General features: G+C 36.8%; 1 protein-coding gene across 1 annotated transcript in view; it reads left to right on the top strand.

The window, feature by feature from the left end:
• The window catches only part of NCKAP5 (NCK associated protein 5), a 1,079,978-nt gene that overhangs the window by 667,414 nt on the left and 394,938 nt on the right, over window positions 1-17,626 (top strand). Inside the window, 1 exon segment of the mRNA XM_060178101.1 lies at window positions 6,072-6,159. Within this exon segment, the coding sequence (XP_060034084.1) occupies window positions 6,072-6,159 (88 nt within the window).

Below are 17,626 nucleotides of genomic sequence, written 5' to 3'. Positions count from 1 at the left end.
TGGGGGAAAATAAATACATAGAGAAGGTTGCTGAAAGAAGATTTTAAAAATGTCATCAGGGAATAAATATGGTATACTTGTGATAATGGTATGTTCTCATCAAGTCGAAAATATTTTCTCTAACTGTATTTTTGAAAATTATGAAAAGATGAGGCAAGATGATTTTTTTACCAAGAGATGTGATAAATTCCAGCATCTCTGTTCCAAGTTATAACCTGGAAATATAATTGGTTTTAGTTAATTATAAAAAAGGGCCAATGAAGTGTTCACAGTTTTTCCTGTATGCCTTTTCTACTTGATATTTTGCTTTTTAAAAAGTCCTGTCAACCCCCTCTTTTTCCTTTTGTTATTACTTTTCTAAATAGAAAGTCAAGAAGAATGGGGAAAGGTGAATAGATGTTTTTTCTTTTTCATCCTGCAACTTGTGCATAGAAATTTTAATTATATTGAAAAGGTAATTCAGCAAATAGGCACTGAAGCAGAATTACAGTTTAACTTATAAAAATGACAAGTTTTTGTTTTAACCATAGTACAACTATTGGGTTTATTTAAGTTTATAAATTAATAAAGAAGAACTGAGATAAGAAAGACTTCTAGTTCCTGTGATAAAATGGGAAGGAATCTAGTATATATAAAGAAAATTTTAATAGCTAGTCCTTGATCTTTCCTGCATAAATTGAATGATCTTGGACAAGTCAAAACTATCATTATTTTCTTGTTTAATGATAGATTTGGCGAATAAAGAAAACTCACTTCCACTCAAGAAATTAAATAAGAGATTAGAAAGTAAATCTGACCACTTATTCGTGAACTTGTGACTTTTTAAACAACAGTTTATTTTTATTATTTATTTATTTATTTATTTATTTATTATTGAATATAGACAGAAATTCCGGGTGGGGGCAGAGAGGGAGAAACACAGAGAGACATCTGCAGCCTTGCTTCACCACTTGTGAAGCTTTCCCCCTGCAGGTGGGGACCAAGGGCTTGAACCCAGGTCCTTGCGCACTATGGTGGTAGTGTGTGCACTTAACCAGATGCGCCACCACCTGGATCCGAATTTGTGCTTTTCCACACGTATGTTGTTTTTTTTTCTTCATATAATCATTGTCTCTTCTACTTGATGATATACTGGCCTCAGCTCTTGAGACCAGAAATTATGTTTTTGCTTTCTTGAACTCTCTATTCACTAGATATTCAACAAGACACCTTTATAATAGAAGATAAGAATAGTCTTCATTTAAAATCATTTCCCTGAATAAGTCCTAGTGCAACAAAGGATACTATTTTTACAGTGTGTTAAAATGGCTTAATCCTAACTCCCTATGTGACTAGCAGCTTGTCCTTCAGCAAGCTGCTTCTCTGAGTATGTCTTGACATTCTCACTTACCAAACAAGCCCCTAATGCTATTTGAAAATTTCATTACACAGTTATGGTAGATCCTAACTATTGGATTCTCATAATGAATTGACAAAAGGGGCTAGACAGTGGTGCACCTTATTAATCATACACATTTCCATGTGCAAGGAACCAGGTTCAAGTCCTTGGTCCCCACCTGCACGGGAAAACGTGGTGAAGCAGGCTGAAGGTGTCTCTTTGCCTCTCTATCTTCATCTCCCTTCTCAATTTTGATCTGTCTCTACACAATAATAAATAAAATAAAATGAAATAATAAATTACTAATAAAATTTTTAAAAAGGGAACAAAACAAATCCCCCAACTAATTTAGTTATAATGATAATTAACTATTACTATTTTAAACTCTAAGACTACAAGGAACCCTTCCCATTCTCTTTATGATCCTCATTTCTCCTAGTGCTGGGACCTCTAGGATTATACTCATATTTCTTGATGTTTCTTTTCTCTGATCCCTTCCGATCATCCAGCCTCTGCTGATCTCAACTAAATCAATGCTACCAGTGCCACCATGCCACATTATGCTGCTACTCATTTGTTACTGTGAATTGTCACCCAAGAGAGCTCTTCTAATACATGGGATAGATGACCTAGTTCCATTTTAGATGGCATGTTATCTAAGAAAGTTACAATACTAGATTCACGCTAGGCCTACAGTACTGTTCATAGGTGTACATGTGTCCATAAGCGAGAGACAATTATATAACTCACTGTAAAAGTGTTTCTTAGCTCTCCAAGATTAGACTTAATAGGCCTGGGATCCTAGTAGAAGGGCCTAAAGAAGGCATCATAAATTCTATAACCGGTTAGTGCAAATAAGCTTGGAAATCCGGTCCAAAGGTCCAAAGAAAGAAGACCCCATAAACTTAGTACTGGTTTAGAAACAACAAATGACACTCAATGCTTTTACTACTGGGAGAAAGTTTAAGCTCCTCAGATAAATAAAGGACTACAAAAGCTGGATAAGCACAAGAGACTGGCTCACTTAACATTTTAAAATCCTGAATAGATCCTGATGTCATCTTCTTTGCATACAGAAGGTACCAAATTATATTCCAGATTTTGACTCAGTTCATCTGTGTATTCCTCATTCTGTATTAGAAAGGTTAGAATCTGAATCATATTACCTATGTTACTATTATGATTTCTCTAGTTCAGAGAATTCACAAGCTTCCTAAAGTTGTTGATGTGTTTTAATAACAAGAAGAAGAGGTTCTAGGTCAGACTGCATGTCTTATACTAAGTCACTAAAAAGCATGCTTCAGAATACAATAAAATAGGTAGCCAGCTTAGATTCTAGTTGAGGGTTTTATTTTTATTTTAGTTTTTACATTTAATAAAGGCATCATGATCTCAGAGTTCTGACCCATGAATGTTCATGGATAGGTCATAGAAGGACAAAATCTTTCAAACACAATCTAAATATATGTAATATATAGTTAACTAGAAACTGGAAAATTCTTAATATTTTAAATGGAATAACAATCCAGATAGTGTCTATTAAATATCTAGTTCATTCATAATTGAGGGAGACACATAAAGTATATAATATGGTTATTTTACATATATTGTTTATATGTCAGAAGTCAATCAAAACACACATATATGAAACATTTGATGATTAAAATTGGAAGTTTTTAGCTAGCACAATGAATACATTTGGGGTTGTAGGAATACAAAGTATAAGCTGAAGAAGAAACTTAGAAAATAAAAGTTGAAGTTTTGAAAGATGCATAGGATATGAGAAGATAAAAGGAATGCTTCCTTTGGGTAGCTAAGCAGTAGTGGAGCAGGTTAAGTGCACATGGAGCAAAGCACAAGGACAGGCATAAGGATCCAGGTTCAAGCCCCCAGTTCCCCACCTGCAGAGTATCGCTTCCCAAGTGGTGAAGCAGGTCTGCAGGTGTCTATATTTCTCTCCCCCTCTCTATCTTCCCCTCCTCTTTCCATTTCTATCTGTTCTATCCAACAATAATAACAGCTGTGGTAACAAGTGCAACAACAAGGGCAACAAAATGGGAAAAATGGCCTGCAAGAGCAGTGGATTCGTAGTGCAGGCACCAAGCCCCAGTGATAACCCCAGAGGCAAAAAAAAAAAAAAAAAAAAAAAAGAAAGAAAGAAAGAAAGAAAAAGAAAAGAATGCTTCCTTTATACTTGTTGGAGGCCAGAAACATTGTAAGTAGGTATATAAAACAAAATAGGATCATAATATAAAATATTTAATACAATATGTTTTATAGAAATATTTATACTGTTATATGTGTAAAGATGGTTATTATTTGAAATAGCAGATCTTTTAAGTAATATAAGTTCCATCTGAGGGGAATAGTTAAATATTTTATGGTGTAATTAGCATCATAAAATAAGAAGAAGAAATTGAAAAAAAGAAGACGTTTATGTGCAGACATAGAAAGACCATCATGGAATGGTGTGACTATGAATAAATAGAATGAATGCATTCATAGGATATTTGTTAACTTTGAAAATTGATTTTTAAAAAGCAAAGTGTTATTTTAGGATGCTATTTTGGTGACAGTTTGTTAAATTAAAAGGTAACAGTTTTAAGTTACGAGGGATATTGGGAAATGTTTACTTGACCCTAGATGGAGCAGAAAAATTATAAACTTTACCTGAAAAGTAAAAATAAATCTCAGAGACATTCCAAAGAAAAGTTGTAAGAACATCATGATAGATTCTTTTAAAATTTATTATTGTTATTATTATTATTTATTTTTAGTGATTTAATATTGATTTACAAAGTACATGTCCTCAGGGGTATAATTCCACACTGTTCCCACCATCAGAGTTCTGTATGCCCAGTCTCCCACTGCAATCCATTGAAGTTCTCCTAAGGTTGCAGATATGGGCCAACCATCATGTCTACAATTATCTGTATACATTTGTACATAATTGAGCACGTTTTCTTCCAGGTTCAGTCCTTTCTTTCCCTCTAAGTCACTCATGACACCGTTACTACATCTAAATGTACCTCTCCTTTTTCTCCTCTCTCTCAGGCTCCTGATGGAACTGGAGTTCATAGCTCTCTTATCTTTTTCTTTCTATCACTTCCCCCTCACTGGGAGTATGGATCAAAATTCTTTTTGGGTTTCAGAAGGTAGGAGTTCTGATTTCTGTAATTACTTCTTCGCTGAACATGGGCATTGGCAGGTCTATTTTTTTTTTTTTTTTTTTTTTTACCAGAACACTGCTCAGTTCTGGCTTATGGTGGTGCTGGGGATTGAACCTTGGACCTCAGAGCCTCAGGCTTGAAAGGCTTTTGCATAACCTTTATGCTGTCTCCCCTGCCCTTGACAGGTCTATCTATACCCCCACCCTGTCTCTATCTTTCCCTAGTGGGCAGAGCTCTGGAGAGGCAAGTTTCCAGGACATACTGGTGAGATCCCCTGCCCAGAGAAGTCAGTATGGAATCATGGTAGTGTCTGCTAGTTGGTGTCTAAAAGGTGCCAGACAAAAATTGAGACAAAATGGTTAATGAACAGGAACCAAAAAGTAGGTACAGAGCAGTGAGATTAGGGAATTTAGCATGGAAGAAAGCTAGGAGGTCCATTTTAGGCATGTTCCTAGGGATGCACAACTATGGTAGTTTTGCTTGAGTTTGAGAGCTAGGATGAAGTTGGATAGGAATATTGCCTGAGAAACTGCTGTCAGAGTGGAGAAAAGGGCTAGAAAGTTGGATTAGGGAAGAGAGTATCTCCCATTTTGAAAGAATTCTATGGATAAATTTAACTATTAATCTCCACGCACCTGGCCCAAGGCCTATATATGTCTATTTAGCACCAAAGCCTGTATAACCTCTGAGTTCCTATTAGTCTGAGCTCACAGCTTATAGATATAGCTGGGATCATTGTAGGCTGCATTCATTTCAGGACCAGTCTTCCTCAAGTGGTAAGACAGTCTTCTTTGGGGACTGGAGTCATGAGAGATTCGTAACATAAGGGGTAAAGGAGAATAGAAAAGAAATGTTCAGGTTTAAACTTAGAGAGTATATACTGAAGAATAATTTCTGCTAAAATAATGAGACTCATGTTAAAAGACAGTCTTTTTTCATCTTTAATTTATGATTAGCAGTGAGTTACAAGATTGTAAGCTTGCAATATCTCTTAGCCTCTTTAAATGTGCTTTCAAAGTAGTGATTACTAGTCTTTTGGATGAATGCCTAAAAGTTGTATTGCTTGGTCATAATGTAATTCCATTTTTATTTGCTTAAGGGCTCTCTATAGAGTCTTCCAAAGAGGCTGCACCAGTTTGCATTCCCACCAACAGTTCCTATTCTTCCACAACCTCTCCAATACCTGCCATTTCCCATATTGCCGATAATAGGGCATTCTCACAGGTGTGAGATGGAATCTCAGTGTAGTTTTAATATGCATTTCTCTAAGGTAATTACAATATTTCTTCATATGTCTGTGGGCCTTGTGTATCTCTTCTTTAGAAAACTGTCATTTAATTATTTTGTCTACTTTTTACTGGGTTGTTTTTCTTTTGTTGAGCTGCACCAGTTCTTTATAGATGTTTGATATCAGTCATTTGTTGAATGTGTGATGTGTGAACATCTTTTCTATTTAGTGACTAGCCTGGTTATTCTCGGAAGTTCTATCTAAATAAACTATTATATTTTTGTTTGATTCTCAGGATGGAAGAAACAGTACGGAATCTATTGCAAAATCAAGTGCCTCCAGAACAGAAAAGAGAAGAAACTGTTAATATAATGATCTACCAGGTACACCACGTTTCTTGCCATTTGCCAAGTTCCAGATGGTTTATTTAACTTGTGTTTATCTATCTCTGTTCTTGACCCATAAACAAATAAGTATGGTTCCAACCTTACTGTTAGGAGTCTTACACTCATCTCTGTTTAAGGAATAATACGTATGTTCACTTAACTCATTCATTACTTCAACTCTTCTTGTAAGACAAGCTATAATTTTCATTGTAGCAATGTGCCCCAAAATAATTTTAGAGTGAAACAGAGATTATATAAATCTATGATAGTACTTTGTGTTGAGAACTTGAAGAGGAATCTGCAGTGTTTTCTTTTTTTTTTCCTTTTTTTTTTATTTAAGAAAGGATTAATTAACAAAACCATAAGGTAGGAGGGGTACAACTCCACACAATTCCCAACACCCAATATCCACAACCCACCCCCTCCCCTGATAGCTTTCCCATTCTCTATCCCTCTGGGAGCATGGACCCAGGGTCATTGAGGGTCTTAGAAGGTAGAAGATCAGGCTTCTGTAATTGCTTCCCCGCTGAACATGGGCGTTGACTGGTCAGTCCATACTCCCAGTCTGCCTCTCTCTTTCCCTAGTAGGGTGGGTCTCTGGGGAAGCTGAGCTCCAGGACACATTGGTGGGGTCTTCAATCCAGGGAAGCCTAGCCAGCATCCTGGTGGCATCTGGAACCTGGTGATTGAAAAGAGAGTTAACATACGAAGCCAAACAAGTTGTTGAGCAATCATGGACTCAAAGCTTGGAATAGTGGAGAGGAAGTGTTAGGGAGGTACTCACTGCAGACTCTAGTGTACTTCTGCTTTCAGGTATATATTTTGCAGTAGTTTATGGATACGTGTGAACAAAAGCTCTCTCTCACAGAAACTGGTGTATATCTAGGTTATGGGACTTTGTTAGAAAGTGAACCACCTGAGATGAAATTAGAGTGTACTATTAAAGGAAAGGTCTCATCTGAGTAATGAAGCTGAAGGGTTGTCATTCCACACGTGAAGTCTCTGGACATAGTCTGAGGTGAAGCATGTTGAGGTGGCAATCGTTGCGTTGGTTAGGTTGTGATCGGCGGATGCAATATTATTTTGTATGGATTGGGAGAGGCATACGGGAAAGTGGGCCCTATCCAAGGGTTCCAGGACTGGGGGAAGTAGGGGCTCTATAGTGGAGATGTGAGGTTCCTGCTGTCTTAGGGTTCAAAAAGACAATCGATAGTTAATGTTATCATCACATTATTTGGTAATTGGGTTAACTTTGAAAAGTTCTTTTGTTATGGTTTGCTGTACAGTATCCAGTATCTTATATATAGCTGTGCTATTGGATGCTTCTATTATGTCTTCTATTATTTCTTCTATTATGTCCTCTAGAATGTTTGCTTCCCCTTCATCTCTTTCTTCCTCTGGCAGGCCAATTATACGAATGTTACTTCTTTTGAGATCATCCCATATGTCTCTGTTGTTGTTTTCAGTGTCTCTCAATCTCTTTTTAAGCTCTTTCACCTCTTTCTTCATTTTCTCTAACTCATCCTCTGTCTGACTAATTCTGTTTTCTGCTTCTGTTAGTCTGCTTTCCCTTGCCTCAGCTTCTTTCTTCATTACAGCTATTTCAGCTTTCAGTTCTCTAATTGCCTCAAGATAATCAGTATTTTCCTTGGGGTGGGGGGGGTCTCAACTGTTGTTTCCCTAATACTGCCATTCCTTTCCTCCAATGTTGTTTTCATTTCTGTGATTAATAAGTTTATTATTGCTTGCATACTTTTCTTATCTATGGTTACTTCTGGCTGATTTGTAGTTTCTTCTGGGCTCTTGTCTTCATTCATAGGAGTGGCAGTTTTATTTGTTTTTGATCTACCCATTTTTTTGATTTATGTGTTTCTTTTTTTTTTATACTCTGTTGTTCCTCAGTTGTTGTGTCTTGAGTACAAGTAACACTGTACTAAATACCTTTATGACAATTGCACTCACCAACCTCAGGAATTACAGTAGCAACTGAAGCAAGTATTGAAGTAGTTTAATCGTTACCAGTTAGCCAAACAATTTCTCCAATCCGTGAAAAAAATAGTAACCAAATCCCAGTGAAGAAAGAGAAAAGAAAGAAAGGATAGCAAGAATAGACAGTTATGCAAATCTACTATCCACTGTATATTCTAGGGGTAACAAGAGGGCAAAGGGAACTAGAGCAGAGATACACACATAGAGAGTCCACTCTGAGTCAGATTTCTTCCCTAAAATAATTCACAAATTCAGAAAGGCAAAGAAGAAGGAAGAAGTGTATGACAAGATTAAAAAAATGATAATAAGAGAAAAGGGAAAAGATAAGAAAAAGAGCTGTAATTAAAGAGCAGTGAAAGGAAATTCCCAAATGTGTATCAGTGAATTCAAAAAAGCACACTGTGGTGTGGGGGCTGGGGGCTGTGACTTTGGAAGCTGTAGGATTAAGGAAGAAGGGATGAGAAGAATGAGAAAAAGAAAAAAAAAGAAAGAGAGAGAGAAAAAAAAGAAAAAGATAAGAAAAAGAACAGTCATAAAAGGGTAGTGAAAGGAAAGGGGTTTTTTTTGTATTTATTTTTAATTATTTAATTAGCTATGCAGGATGAGGTGGGGGGGGTTGGCTACTTAGAAAGAAAAAAGGCCAGAGGTTTCAGAAGGGTATAGACTTAGAATTAATGTTACTCCCTGGTGGGGCAGGAATTTGGTAAAGAAAAGGAGCTCCCCTCCCCTGCTAGGAGCTGGTCCCCTGGGACTGTTTATGGGGGTGGGGGGTGGGAAGGAGGTATGCTTGAAAATTAAAAGGAAGAAAAAATATATTTTTTCCCCTTTTTTCCCTACTCTAATTCTTAACCCAAATTAAGTTATAGTCACCTTGGTGTAACCGCTAGGACCCCTTATTGGCTGGCCTGCTAAAGGCAGAAAATCCTACCATTTCCAGGAGATGTGGTCAGAGCTCAGCCACTAGCAGCTTCTCAGTCCGCCATCTTCCCTACAGTGTTTTCTATGAATGTTTCTGTGAATACTTTACTGTTTTAAAAAAAGCAAATATCCTATGAATGCATTCGTTCTATTTATGCATAGTCACACCATTCCATGATGCTCTTTTATGTGTTTGTTTGTTTGTATGCTTATTTATTTTTAGCATCAAGAAATAATCAAGGATCCTGATGAAATATATATTTTGGCATAGTTGAGAATAAATGCTAGATCTTAATTTGTGAATTTAGTTTAAAGTCTTTACCCACACATATAAAGTGCCTGTGCACTTTTTCAGTTTTTCACAGGCTTATTTATTTTTTATGAAGTTAAGAGAAAGACATAAACACATGTCAGCACATATGTCAGCACATAAATTTAGTTTTTATTTTCCAACTATTCTTTTCTGGAGTAAAAAAAAAATCCCAATAATATGGCATTTAAGTTGAACCTTAAGTTGAAGAAAAGAAAACTAAAACTGGGTCATTCTAGACAGAAGAAAATGTGGGTTTTTGGTATGGTGTTGTAAATTAGAATGGCAGAGTATTGGAGAATAAGTAGCTCAAAATAGCTAAATAATAATAATAGTAATTTCTGTAATTAAAAGAGATATTGAACCCTTTTGGTCAAAGTGGGTGGAATTAGAAATAGTCATGCTTAGTGAAATAAGGAAAGGATTATGAAAGGTTGGATGTTGTAAATTAACTTAAAAAGAGGTATAGGGGTTGGGGGCGCCATTTGTTGTAAGTTAACTTAAAAAGAGGTATGGGGATTGGGGCTGCTTGTGGCGCATATAGAAGAATTCACAGTGGGAGCTGGGAACTGGTTTAATCAATACACGGTTTATTAGGGTGAAACAGGTAAAAGGCAAAATAAGCAATTATCATCAAGGGTTAAGTGTACGCTAGGTCTCTAACGTCTGAATATGGTTATCAAAGTTTAGTCCCATAAGATAAACAATTATCAGCTCTGGTAAAGGTTGCTCATGGCTGTAGAGGGGTCTAAAAGTTTACCGGCTAGCAGAGTCACACGTGCTCAGTTCCCAGGAGAAGTAGACATGGTGGATGGATGCCTGGGGCACCTCCGCTGAGAGGGATCTGACCAGGAGAAGAAGCCGCAGCTAAAGAGAGCCAGAGTTCCTTGCTGCTGTCCTTTTAAGTCTGTTCAGCCTACCCACAATGCTTTGCACACCAGCAGTCTGAATTCGCCTACAGTCCACCATGCGCCTGCGCAGATCACTGCATACTCTGTCAGCCTTCTGTCGTCAAAGCTGATGTCACCACTGTGTCAGGGCATATAACGTCACCACAGTTGGATTCATTCATTTTTGAAATATAGAAAATTAAAACATACAAATTTGCAAAAAGATAAGTTTAACTTTCAGAGCTATGATGGTTATAAGAGTCTAGGTAGAGTACAGAGCTTTGATGATGAGGGCAGTGTGAAACTCTACCATGCAATCTTACAATTTTTAAAGTCATTATTAAATCCCTCATAAGATAATATCAAAAATAAGTTAAAAACTAGTAGGCTTGTGAGATAAATAGTTTGATTATGAGGACTAGAGAGCTAGTTCATCAAGTAAGGTATATACCTTGTCATGCACATGGCACGTTTGAGCTCCAGAACCACATGGAGTATCATGGCAATGCAGAATCAGTCTCTCTGTCTCTCTGTCTCTCTCTCCCTCTCTCCTCCCCTTGCCTCTACCTCTGTCCCTCCCTCCTTCCCTCTCCCTCTCTCTCCTTCTCCATCTTCCTCCTCCCCTCCTTCTCTCTCTCTCTCTTCCCTATCCCCTCAAAAGCATCCCAGAATTGGTAAAATTTTGCATATGTGAGATCTTAGATAAAAAAAAAATAGAAAGTTTGATGTTAAGGCAGTGTGCAGAAAAGCTGCATGAAGTTGCCCTGTGCCCTCTTCTTGAGGACACAGCCTTGAATATTGGACACTGTGAAGGCTAATGATATCTATGGAACTGAGTAGCCAATGAACAATGAGTAGTAAGATATCAGTTGTCTTAACATGACCCTGAATCCATGGTTCCTGCACACTACCTAGGTTGCCAACAGGGGAAGCTAACCTGGATATGACTCCAGCTGATCACATGTATGGGAAGACTGAAGCAAAAAAAGTTGACCAGGCCAGGGAGGAACTTCTGCATTAGAGCACAGGACTTCCATGTCTGATCCTGCAGATTCAATTCCCAGCACATGTCCAGAGCTATATGGTTCTTTGGTCTTTCTCTCTACTTCATAAAAATTAGATAAGCCAGTGAAAAACTGGAAAAGTGCATAGGCACTTCATATATATATATATATATATATATATTAAACTAAATTCACAAATTGAGACCTAGCATTTATTTTCAACTATGCCAAAAAATATATTTCATCAGGATCCCTGATGATCTTTTGATGCTAAAAATAAATAAGCAAACACATAAATGTAAAACGTCTGGGCTAGAGAGATAACATAGTGATTATGTAAAAAGACTCATGCCTGAGGCACCAAAATCCCAGGTGCAATACCAACTATGAATGATTAGTGAGAGAGAAGCAGAGAGATAGAGACAGAGAGGTAGAGAGAGGCTAAAAAAAGATAAAGAAATGGGCAGAAACTTGAAAGAATATCACTAGGCAGCCTAAGATATTTCCTGAATGTAGAGAAACAAGTGAGGGTTTGAAAAGACAAGCATGGAAACCCAATTTGAGGAGAAGGGGCCCAGGGCACTACCCCTGGTTGAATGTGCATATTATCATGCACAAGGAACTGGGTTGATATCCCCCAATTGCCACTTGCAAGGGAAAAGCTTCAAGAACAGTAAAAGCTCTCCGCCACCTCTATTACCCCCTTTCAATCTATCCATTCAATGAATTCTCTCTGAATATATCTAATTAATTAATTAATTAAACACAATGGGTAGATAAGTTCACACTAGCTTACCTGAATTCCTGAATCATGGTTCTGTATTCAACTTGTTAAGATGAACACTGCAATAAATCATAAAAAGTAAAGAAATTTAGGAAAAATTAGCCTTAAGAAATCGATGCCCTACACAGTAGACTTTTGAAGCTTATTTGGGGCTAATTTATGAAGATGGAGACACACTGTCTTCCATCCCCAGTGATACAATGCACAGAGCTGACTTAGGCTAGCTCACAGCAAATTAAGTTCAGTTCCATAGGGACAGCAGAAACATCACTAAAATCTCTAGAATTTATTCCTAGGGAAAAGGTTAAGATTCTTCTTGGATGAATGGTTCTTATACAAGGAATGTGTGTTCAGCTTTTCTTGATGTGTGTTTGCCCAAGGTAAGGTAACAATTTAAGTCCTATTAGCACTAAATCTTCCCTAGATGTTATATCTGCTTTGACTGAAAGTTGAGATACACATTTAAAATGTGTGTGTGTGTGTGTGTGTGTGTGTGTGTGTGTGTGTGTGTGTGTGTGTGTTCTAAGTGGTTCTGCACAGCCTAAAAGAATCATACTGATCTGAAAAGTTAGTCATTTCTTCTCCCTCAGAACTAGAGGATTCAACAAAGATCTTGTTTTCTAGATCTCTTGTCTCTGTATTTTTTCTCGGATCTTAATTTCCTTTTGGTCATTCCTTTGTAGTCTTTTCTAGCTTGTTATCCAAATCTGTGATGTAGATACTTAGTTTCATCATTTGAACTCATTGTGTAGAACTAGAAACCTAACAAGAGCATACATTTCACCTTGTGTGAGAAAACACCCCCCCAGCACCACACAAGAGCACCATACACAAAACCATGAAAAGCTTCATGATGACCCATCTATCCATCATTATCTACCTACCTACTTACCTTCCTACAGACATGCACGCATACCTGCCTACCTACCTATCATCTATCTTCCTCTCTCATTATAAGGTCTGGCATGTTTTCTCTTATCTGAAAAAGAAAAGTAACAAAAAAAAAAAAACAGAATAAGGAAGCTTGGAAGTAGTAGTAGGTGTAGGTGTGACTTAATAAAAAAAATGAAAGCAGAAGACAGTAGAAAAAATGGACAAGAGATATATACACATAGATAGTGATAGATAAAAAGTCATTCCATATCTGTGACCTTGAGAGACCTACTATAGTTGCCAGTGAAGTGAACAGGTACACAGAACTCTGGTGTTGGGAACAGTGTGGAATTATACCCCTATTACCTTCTAAATTTTTTTTAAGAGAGAGAGTCAGGAAAGGAAGAGTGGTATTTATTTCTTTTTTATCTTTTAAAAGTATCTTTATTTACTGGATAGAGACAGCTAGATGTCGAGAAAGAAGGGGGAGATAGAGAGGGAGAGAGACAGAGTGACACTTGCAGCCCTGCTTCACCACTCACAAAGCTTTCCTCCTGCAAGTGGGGACCAGGGGCTTGAACCTAGGTCCTTGCGCATTATAACATGTGCTCAGCCAGGTGTGCCACCGCCTGGCCCCTTACCTTATAACTTTGTAAATCAATATTAAATCACTAATAAAAATAAATTAAAAATGAAAATTATGCTTAAAAAGAATTTATACTAATGTGACAGTAGCTGTCTTATAAATCATTTTTCAATACAGTGGCTTTAAAAACAATTTGAAGTGAAACAGATTTAAAATATTTGTTTAATTATTTTAAAATAAAATAAGCCTAATTCATGTCAACAAAAACAACATATTCATGAAAAATCATTGTATTTTCCCATATAAATTTACTGAAAAGAAAAAAAATACTGTTTCCTTGCCATAAGTTAGTAAACTAGTTTGGAAATCTTACCACTTCTATCTATATAGTGAGTGAATATGTTATAAATTAGGACTAGTGCAACATGGAGGTGATTTTCAGCCATTGCTCTATTAATCTTAGGCTCTTTATCTGTAAGATGGAAGAGAGATATGGTTTATATGACTCATAAATGTCATACATTCAACAATATTTATTGAGCTTTAGTATGTTCTATGCACATGCTTTTATGTAGAATTACAGAAAATGAAAATGGAAAGAAATATGCTGGCACTGAGTCCCAGGGAGTTTCCTTCATCTCAGAAATTCTAGCATTCTAAATCCAGCTCATCAGAGCAAGCACGCTGTGCAAGACGTATTGGTAATAGTAGTGGTGCATATAGTTAGCACCTCCCAGAAGTATTTCAGGTAAGAGTTGGGATATTTATAGTTTCACATTATTGGGTATATTGGCACACTCGCTAAATGTTTTTCAAGTGCTAGTATCTCTGAAAGGAAGTAGAATACCATGGAGAGCTTAGGCCAGTAAGAAAATTTGAAGTTTCTTTCTTTTTTCATTATGTAAATATTTCTTCTCAATGCTTTTGGCATGCTTTTCTAGACCATGCTTATTGTTTTGCATCCATTCCCACCACCAAAGGTCTGTGTCCCTACCTTCACTCCCCTACAGTGTAGCTGAAAATCTACCCCCCGCCTCCCCCAGTGATTTTTACTTTGGTGAAGTACTTCAAATTTAGTCAATTTTTGCTGTGTGTTTCCATTTCTGTTATTGTTAAACTTCTATTAATGAGTGGGATCATCCCATAGTTGTCTTTCTCTTCTGACTTATCTCACTTAATAATTCCTTCTAGCTCCATCCAGGATGGGTCAGAGATAATGGGTTCATTGCTCTTAATAGCTGAGTAGTACTCCATTATGTATATATGCTACAACTTTCTTAGTCATTCATCTGTTGTTGGGCACCTGGGTTGTTCCAGTAAAGGTTAATACCTTTAGAATACCTTTAGTTTCTCTCTCTCTCTCTCTCTCTCTCTCTCTCTCTCTCTTTCTTTTATCAGGATTTCTCTTGCAATTCTAGCAGTTTTCTGGTTCAAGATGAGCTTTTGTTCTATTCTCTTAAAAGATTTTGCTGGGACCTTGATCGGGATTGCATTAAATTTGTATGTGGCTGTTGGTAGACTAGTCATTTGGATGATATTATTTTTTTCAATCTGTGAGCAACCCTGGGATAAATTCCACTTGGTCATGATAGATAATGTTTATAATGTACTAGTGCATCTGCTGGGCTAGAATTTTGTTCAATGTTTTAGTATCTATGCTTATCATAGCTATTAGCCCATAGTTTTCCTTTTTTGTTTTGTCTCTGTCTGCTGTGGTTGTAGAGTGATGTTGGGTTCATAGAAAGTTGAAGGAAGTATTCTTGTATCTTCAATACTTTGGAAGAGATTAAAAGGTATGAGTATTAGCTCTTCCTTAAAGGTTTTGTAGAATTCATTTCTGAAACCATCTGGGCCTGAACTTTTGTTGTTGAGAAGACTCTTGATGACTGTTTTAATTTTTTGTCTGTGATTGGCCAGTTCATATTTTCTAGTTCCTCCTGCTTCAGTTTTTGAAGGAATATATTCCTAGGAACTTTCCCATTTCTTCCAGGTTCTTTAGGCTGGTGGCATATAGTTGTTCATAAAAGCCTTACAATAGGGAGTCCGGCAGTAACTCAGTGGGTTAAGCGCACGTGGCGCAAAGCACAAGGACCAGCATAAGGATCCCGGTTCCAGCCCCCAGCTCCCCACCTGCAAGGGAGTCACTTCACAGGCGGTGAAGCAGGTCTGCAGGTGTCTGTCTTTCTCTCCCCCTCTCTGTCTTCCCCTCCTCTCTCCATTTCTCTCTGTCCTGTCCAACAAAGACATCAGTAACAACCACAATAATAACTACAACAATAAAAAAACAAGGACAACAAAAGGAAATAAATATTAATAAAAAAAATTTTTTTAAAAAGCCTTACAATAGTTTGGATTTCTGAGGTTTTATGAGCAGTCATGCCCTTGATTATAAATATTACCCTTGAGACAACAGACTAGGAAAACATTTCCTAAATGACATTATTTTTTTTAAAAAAAAGAAAATCTGCAAAATACATTTTAAAAAAGAATGACATTATACATGTCCAATGGAAAAGCAATTATAGAAATCAGAACTCCCACATTCTGCGACCCATAAAGAATTTTGGTCCATACTCTCAGAGGAGGATAAATGATAGGGGAAAATTACCAGAAAGCTCTAAACTCCCAATTCTATCAGGACCCAAAGAGAGAAGAAGAATAAACAAGGACATTCAGAAGTAGTAATAGATGTAGCTGTGACCTAGAAAGGAAGAGAAGGCAGAGCCATAGAAAAAAATGGATATATATATATATATATATATATATATATATATATATATTTTTATAGTCAATCCGTATCTGTGACCTTGAAAGAGCTACTGCAGTTTCCAGTGGAGGGAATGGGGACACAGAACTCTGGTGGTGGGAATGCTATGGAATTATACCTTTGTTATCTTATAACTTGTAAAATCAGTAATAAAAATAAAAATAAAAAAGATTGGCATAATTTAAATGATTCTGGGGACAGCTTTCCGGTCCTGTTGCATAGTGCTGGAGGAGGACCTAGGCTAAGGATCAGAGTGTCTTGCAGAAAATTGAGAGTTTTTGTACATGTATCAAAATCTGTATTTACTTTAATCCACTAGAACCCCCAATAAAAAAGTGAAAAGGTATGGCACAATAAAGATATGAAATTGCATAAGTATGACTCTTGTCATTTCAGTTTTTTGTCCCACCTTTGAGAAGAGCCTGAATTATGCCATCTTTTGAATCCAGCTGCATTATTTCCAGTGATGACTTGTGCTTAGTCATCCATCCATTATCCTGAATTTACTGAAGTATAGTGTGTCATCCAGATTTCATGATATCATTGAAAATCAAAGTGATGTTTTCCTTAAGTACTTTCTTAAATGGATCCCTAGACGTGATTATGCAGATGATGCTAAAGGAACCAGAATCTTTCTAGTTTTTCCGAGTGCTGTCAGTCATCAGATACACATCCAGTTATAGATCAGAATACATGACCCAGAATGGGACTTTCCTCAACTAAGCTCCAAGGTCAGCCTGGACAAAAAAATGTTACTTACTTCATGAGTTGTAATTCTTACTAAGGGTAGAACTTTTTTTTTTTTTTTTTTTTTGTTAGCACTAGTCCTTCACTTCTCCAAGCTAACTTTTTGAGACAGAGAAGACAGAGTGGGAGAGAAAAAGATAACGCAACACCAAAGCTTCCTCCAGAACAGTGAGGATAAGACTCCAACCTGAGTGTTGTACAGGATAAATCAGTTGCCCTAGTCTATAAGCTACCTTACTGACTCAGGGTTTTTGTTTTGTTTTATTGTCACTTTAAATAGCAATTTCTTTCTTTCCTGTATTGATTTAAATAGACTTTAAGAACAATTAAAAATTAAGTAGTGCATGAGAAAGAGATGTTGGGGTAAGAAAACTAATTAATTAATTTTTAGAGTAATGATCATTTCTGGCTTATGGTAATACTGAAGATTGAGCTTGCTATCTTGGACTCTGAGTCATGAAAGTAGTTTCTGCAAAGTCATTGTTCTATCTATCTCCCTGGCCCAGAAAGCTCTTATAAATAGATAGCAGTGTTCTAGTTTATTTGGAATATATTTTTTTCCTGTAACATTCTCCTGTTTTCTGTTGTATTTGTTT

Source organism: Erinaceus europaeus, chromosome 18, assembly GCF_950295315.1.
Source record: "Erinaceus europaeus chromosome 18, mEriEur2.1, whole genome shotgun sequence".
Classification (NCBI taxonomy): domain Eukaryota; kingdom Metazoa; phylum Chordata; class Mammalia; order Eulipotyphla; family Erinaceidae; genus Erinaceus; species Erinaceus europaeus.
Note: the sequence above shows the minus strand (reverse complement) of the source record. Positions and strands in the feature narration are given on the sequence as shown.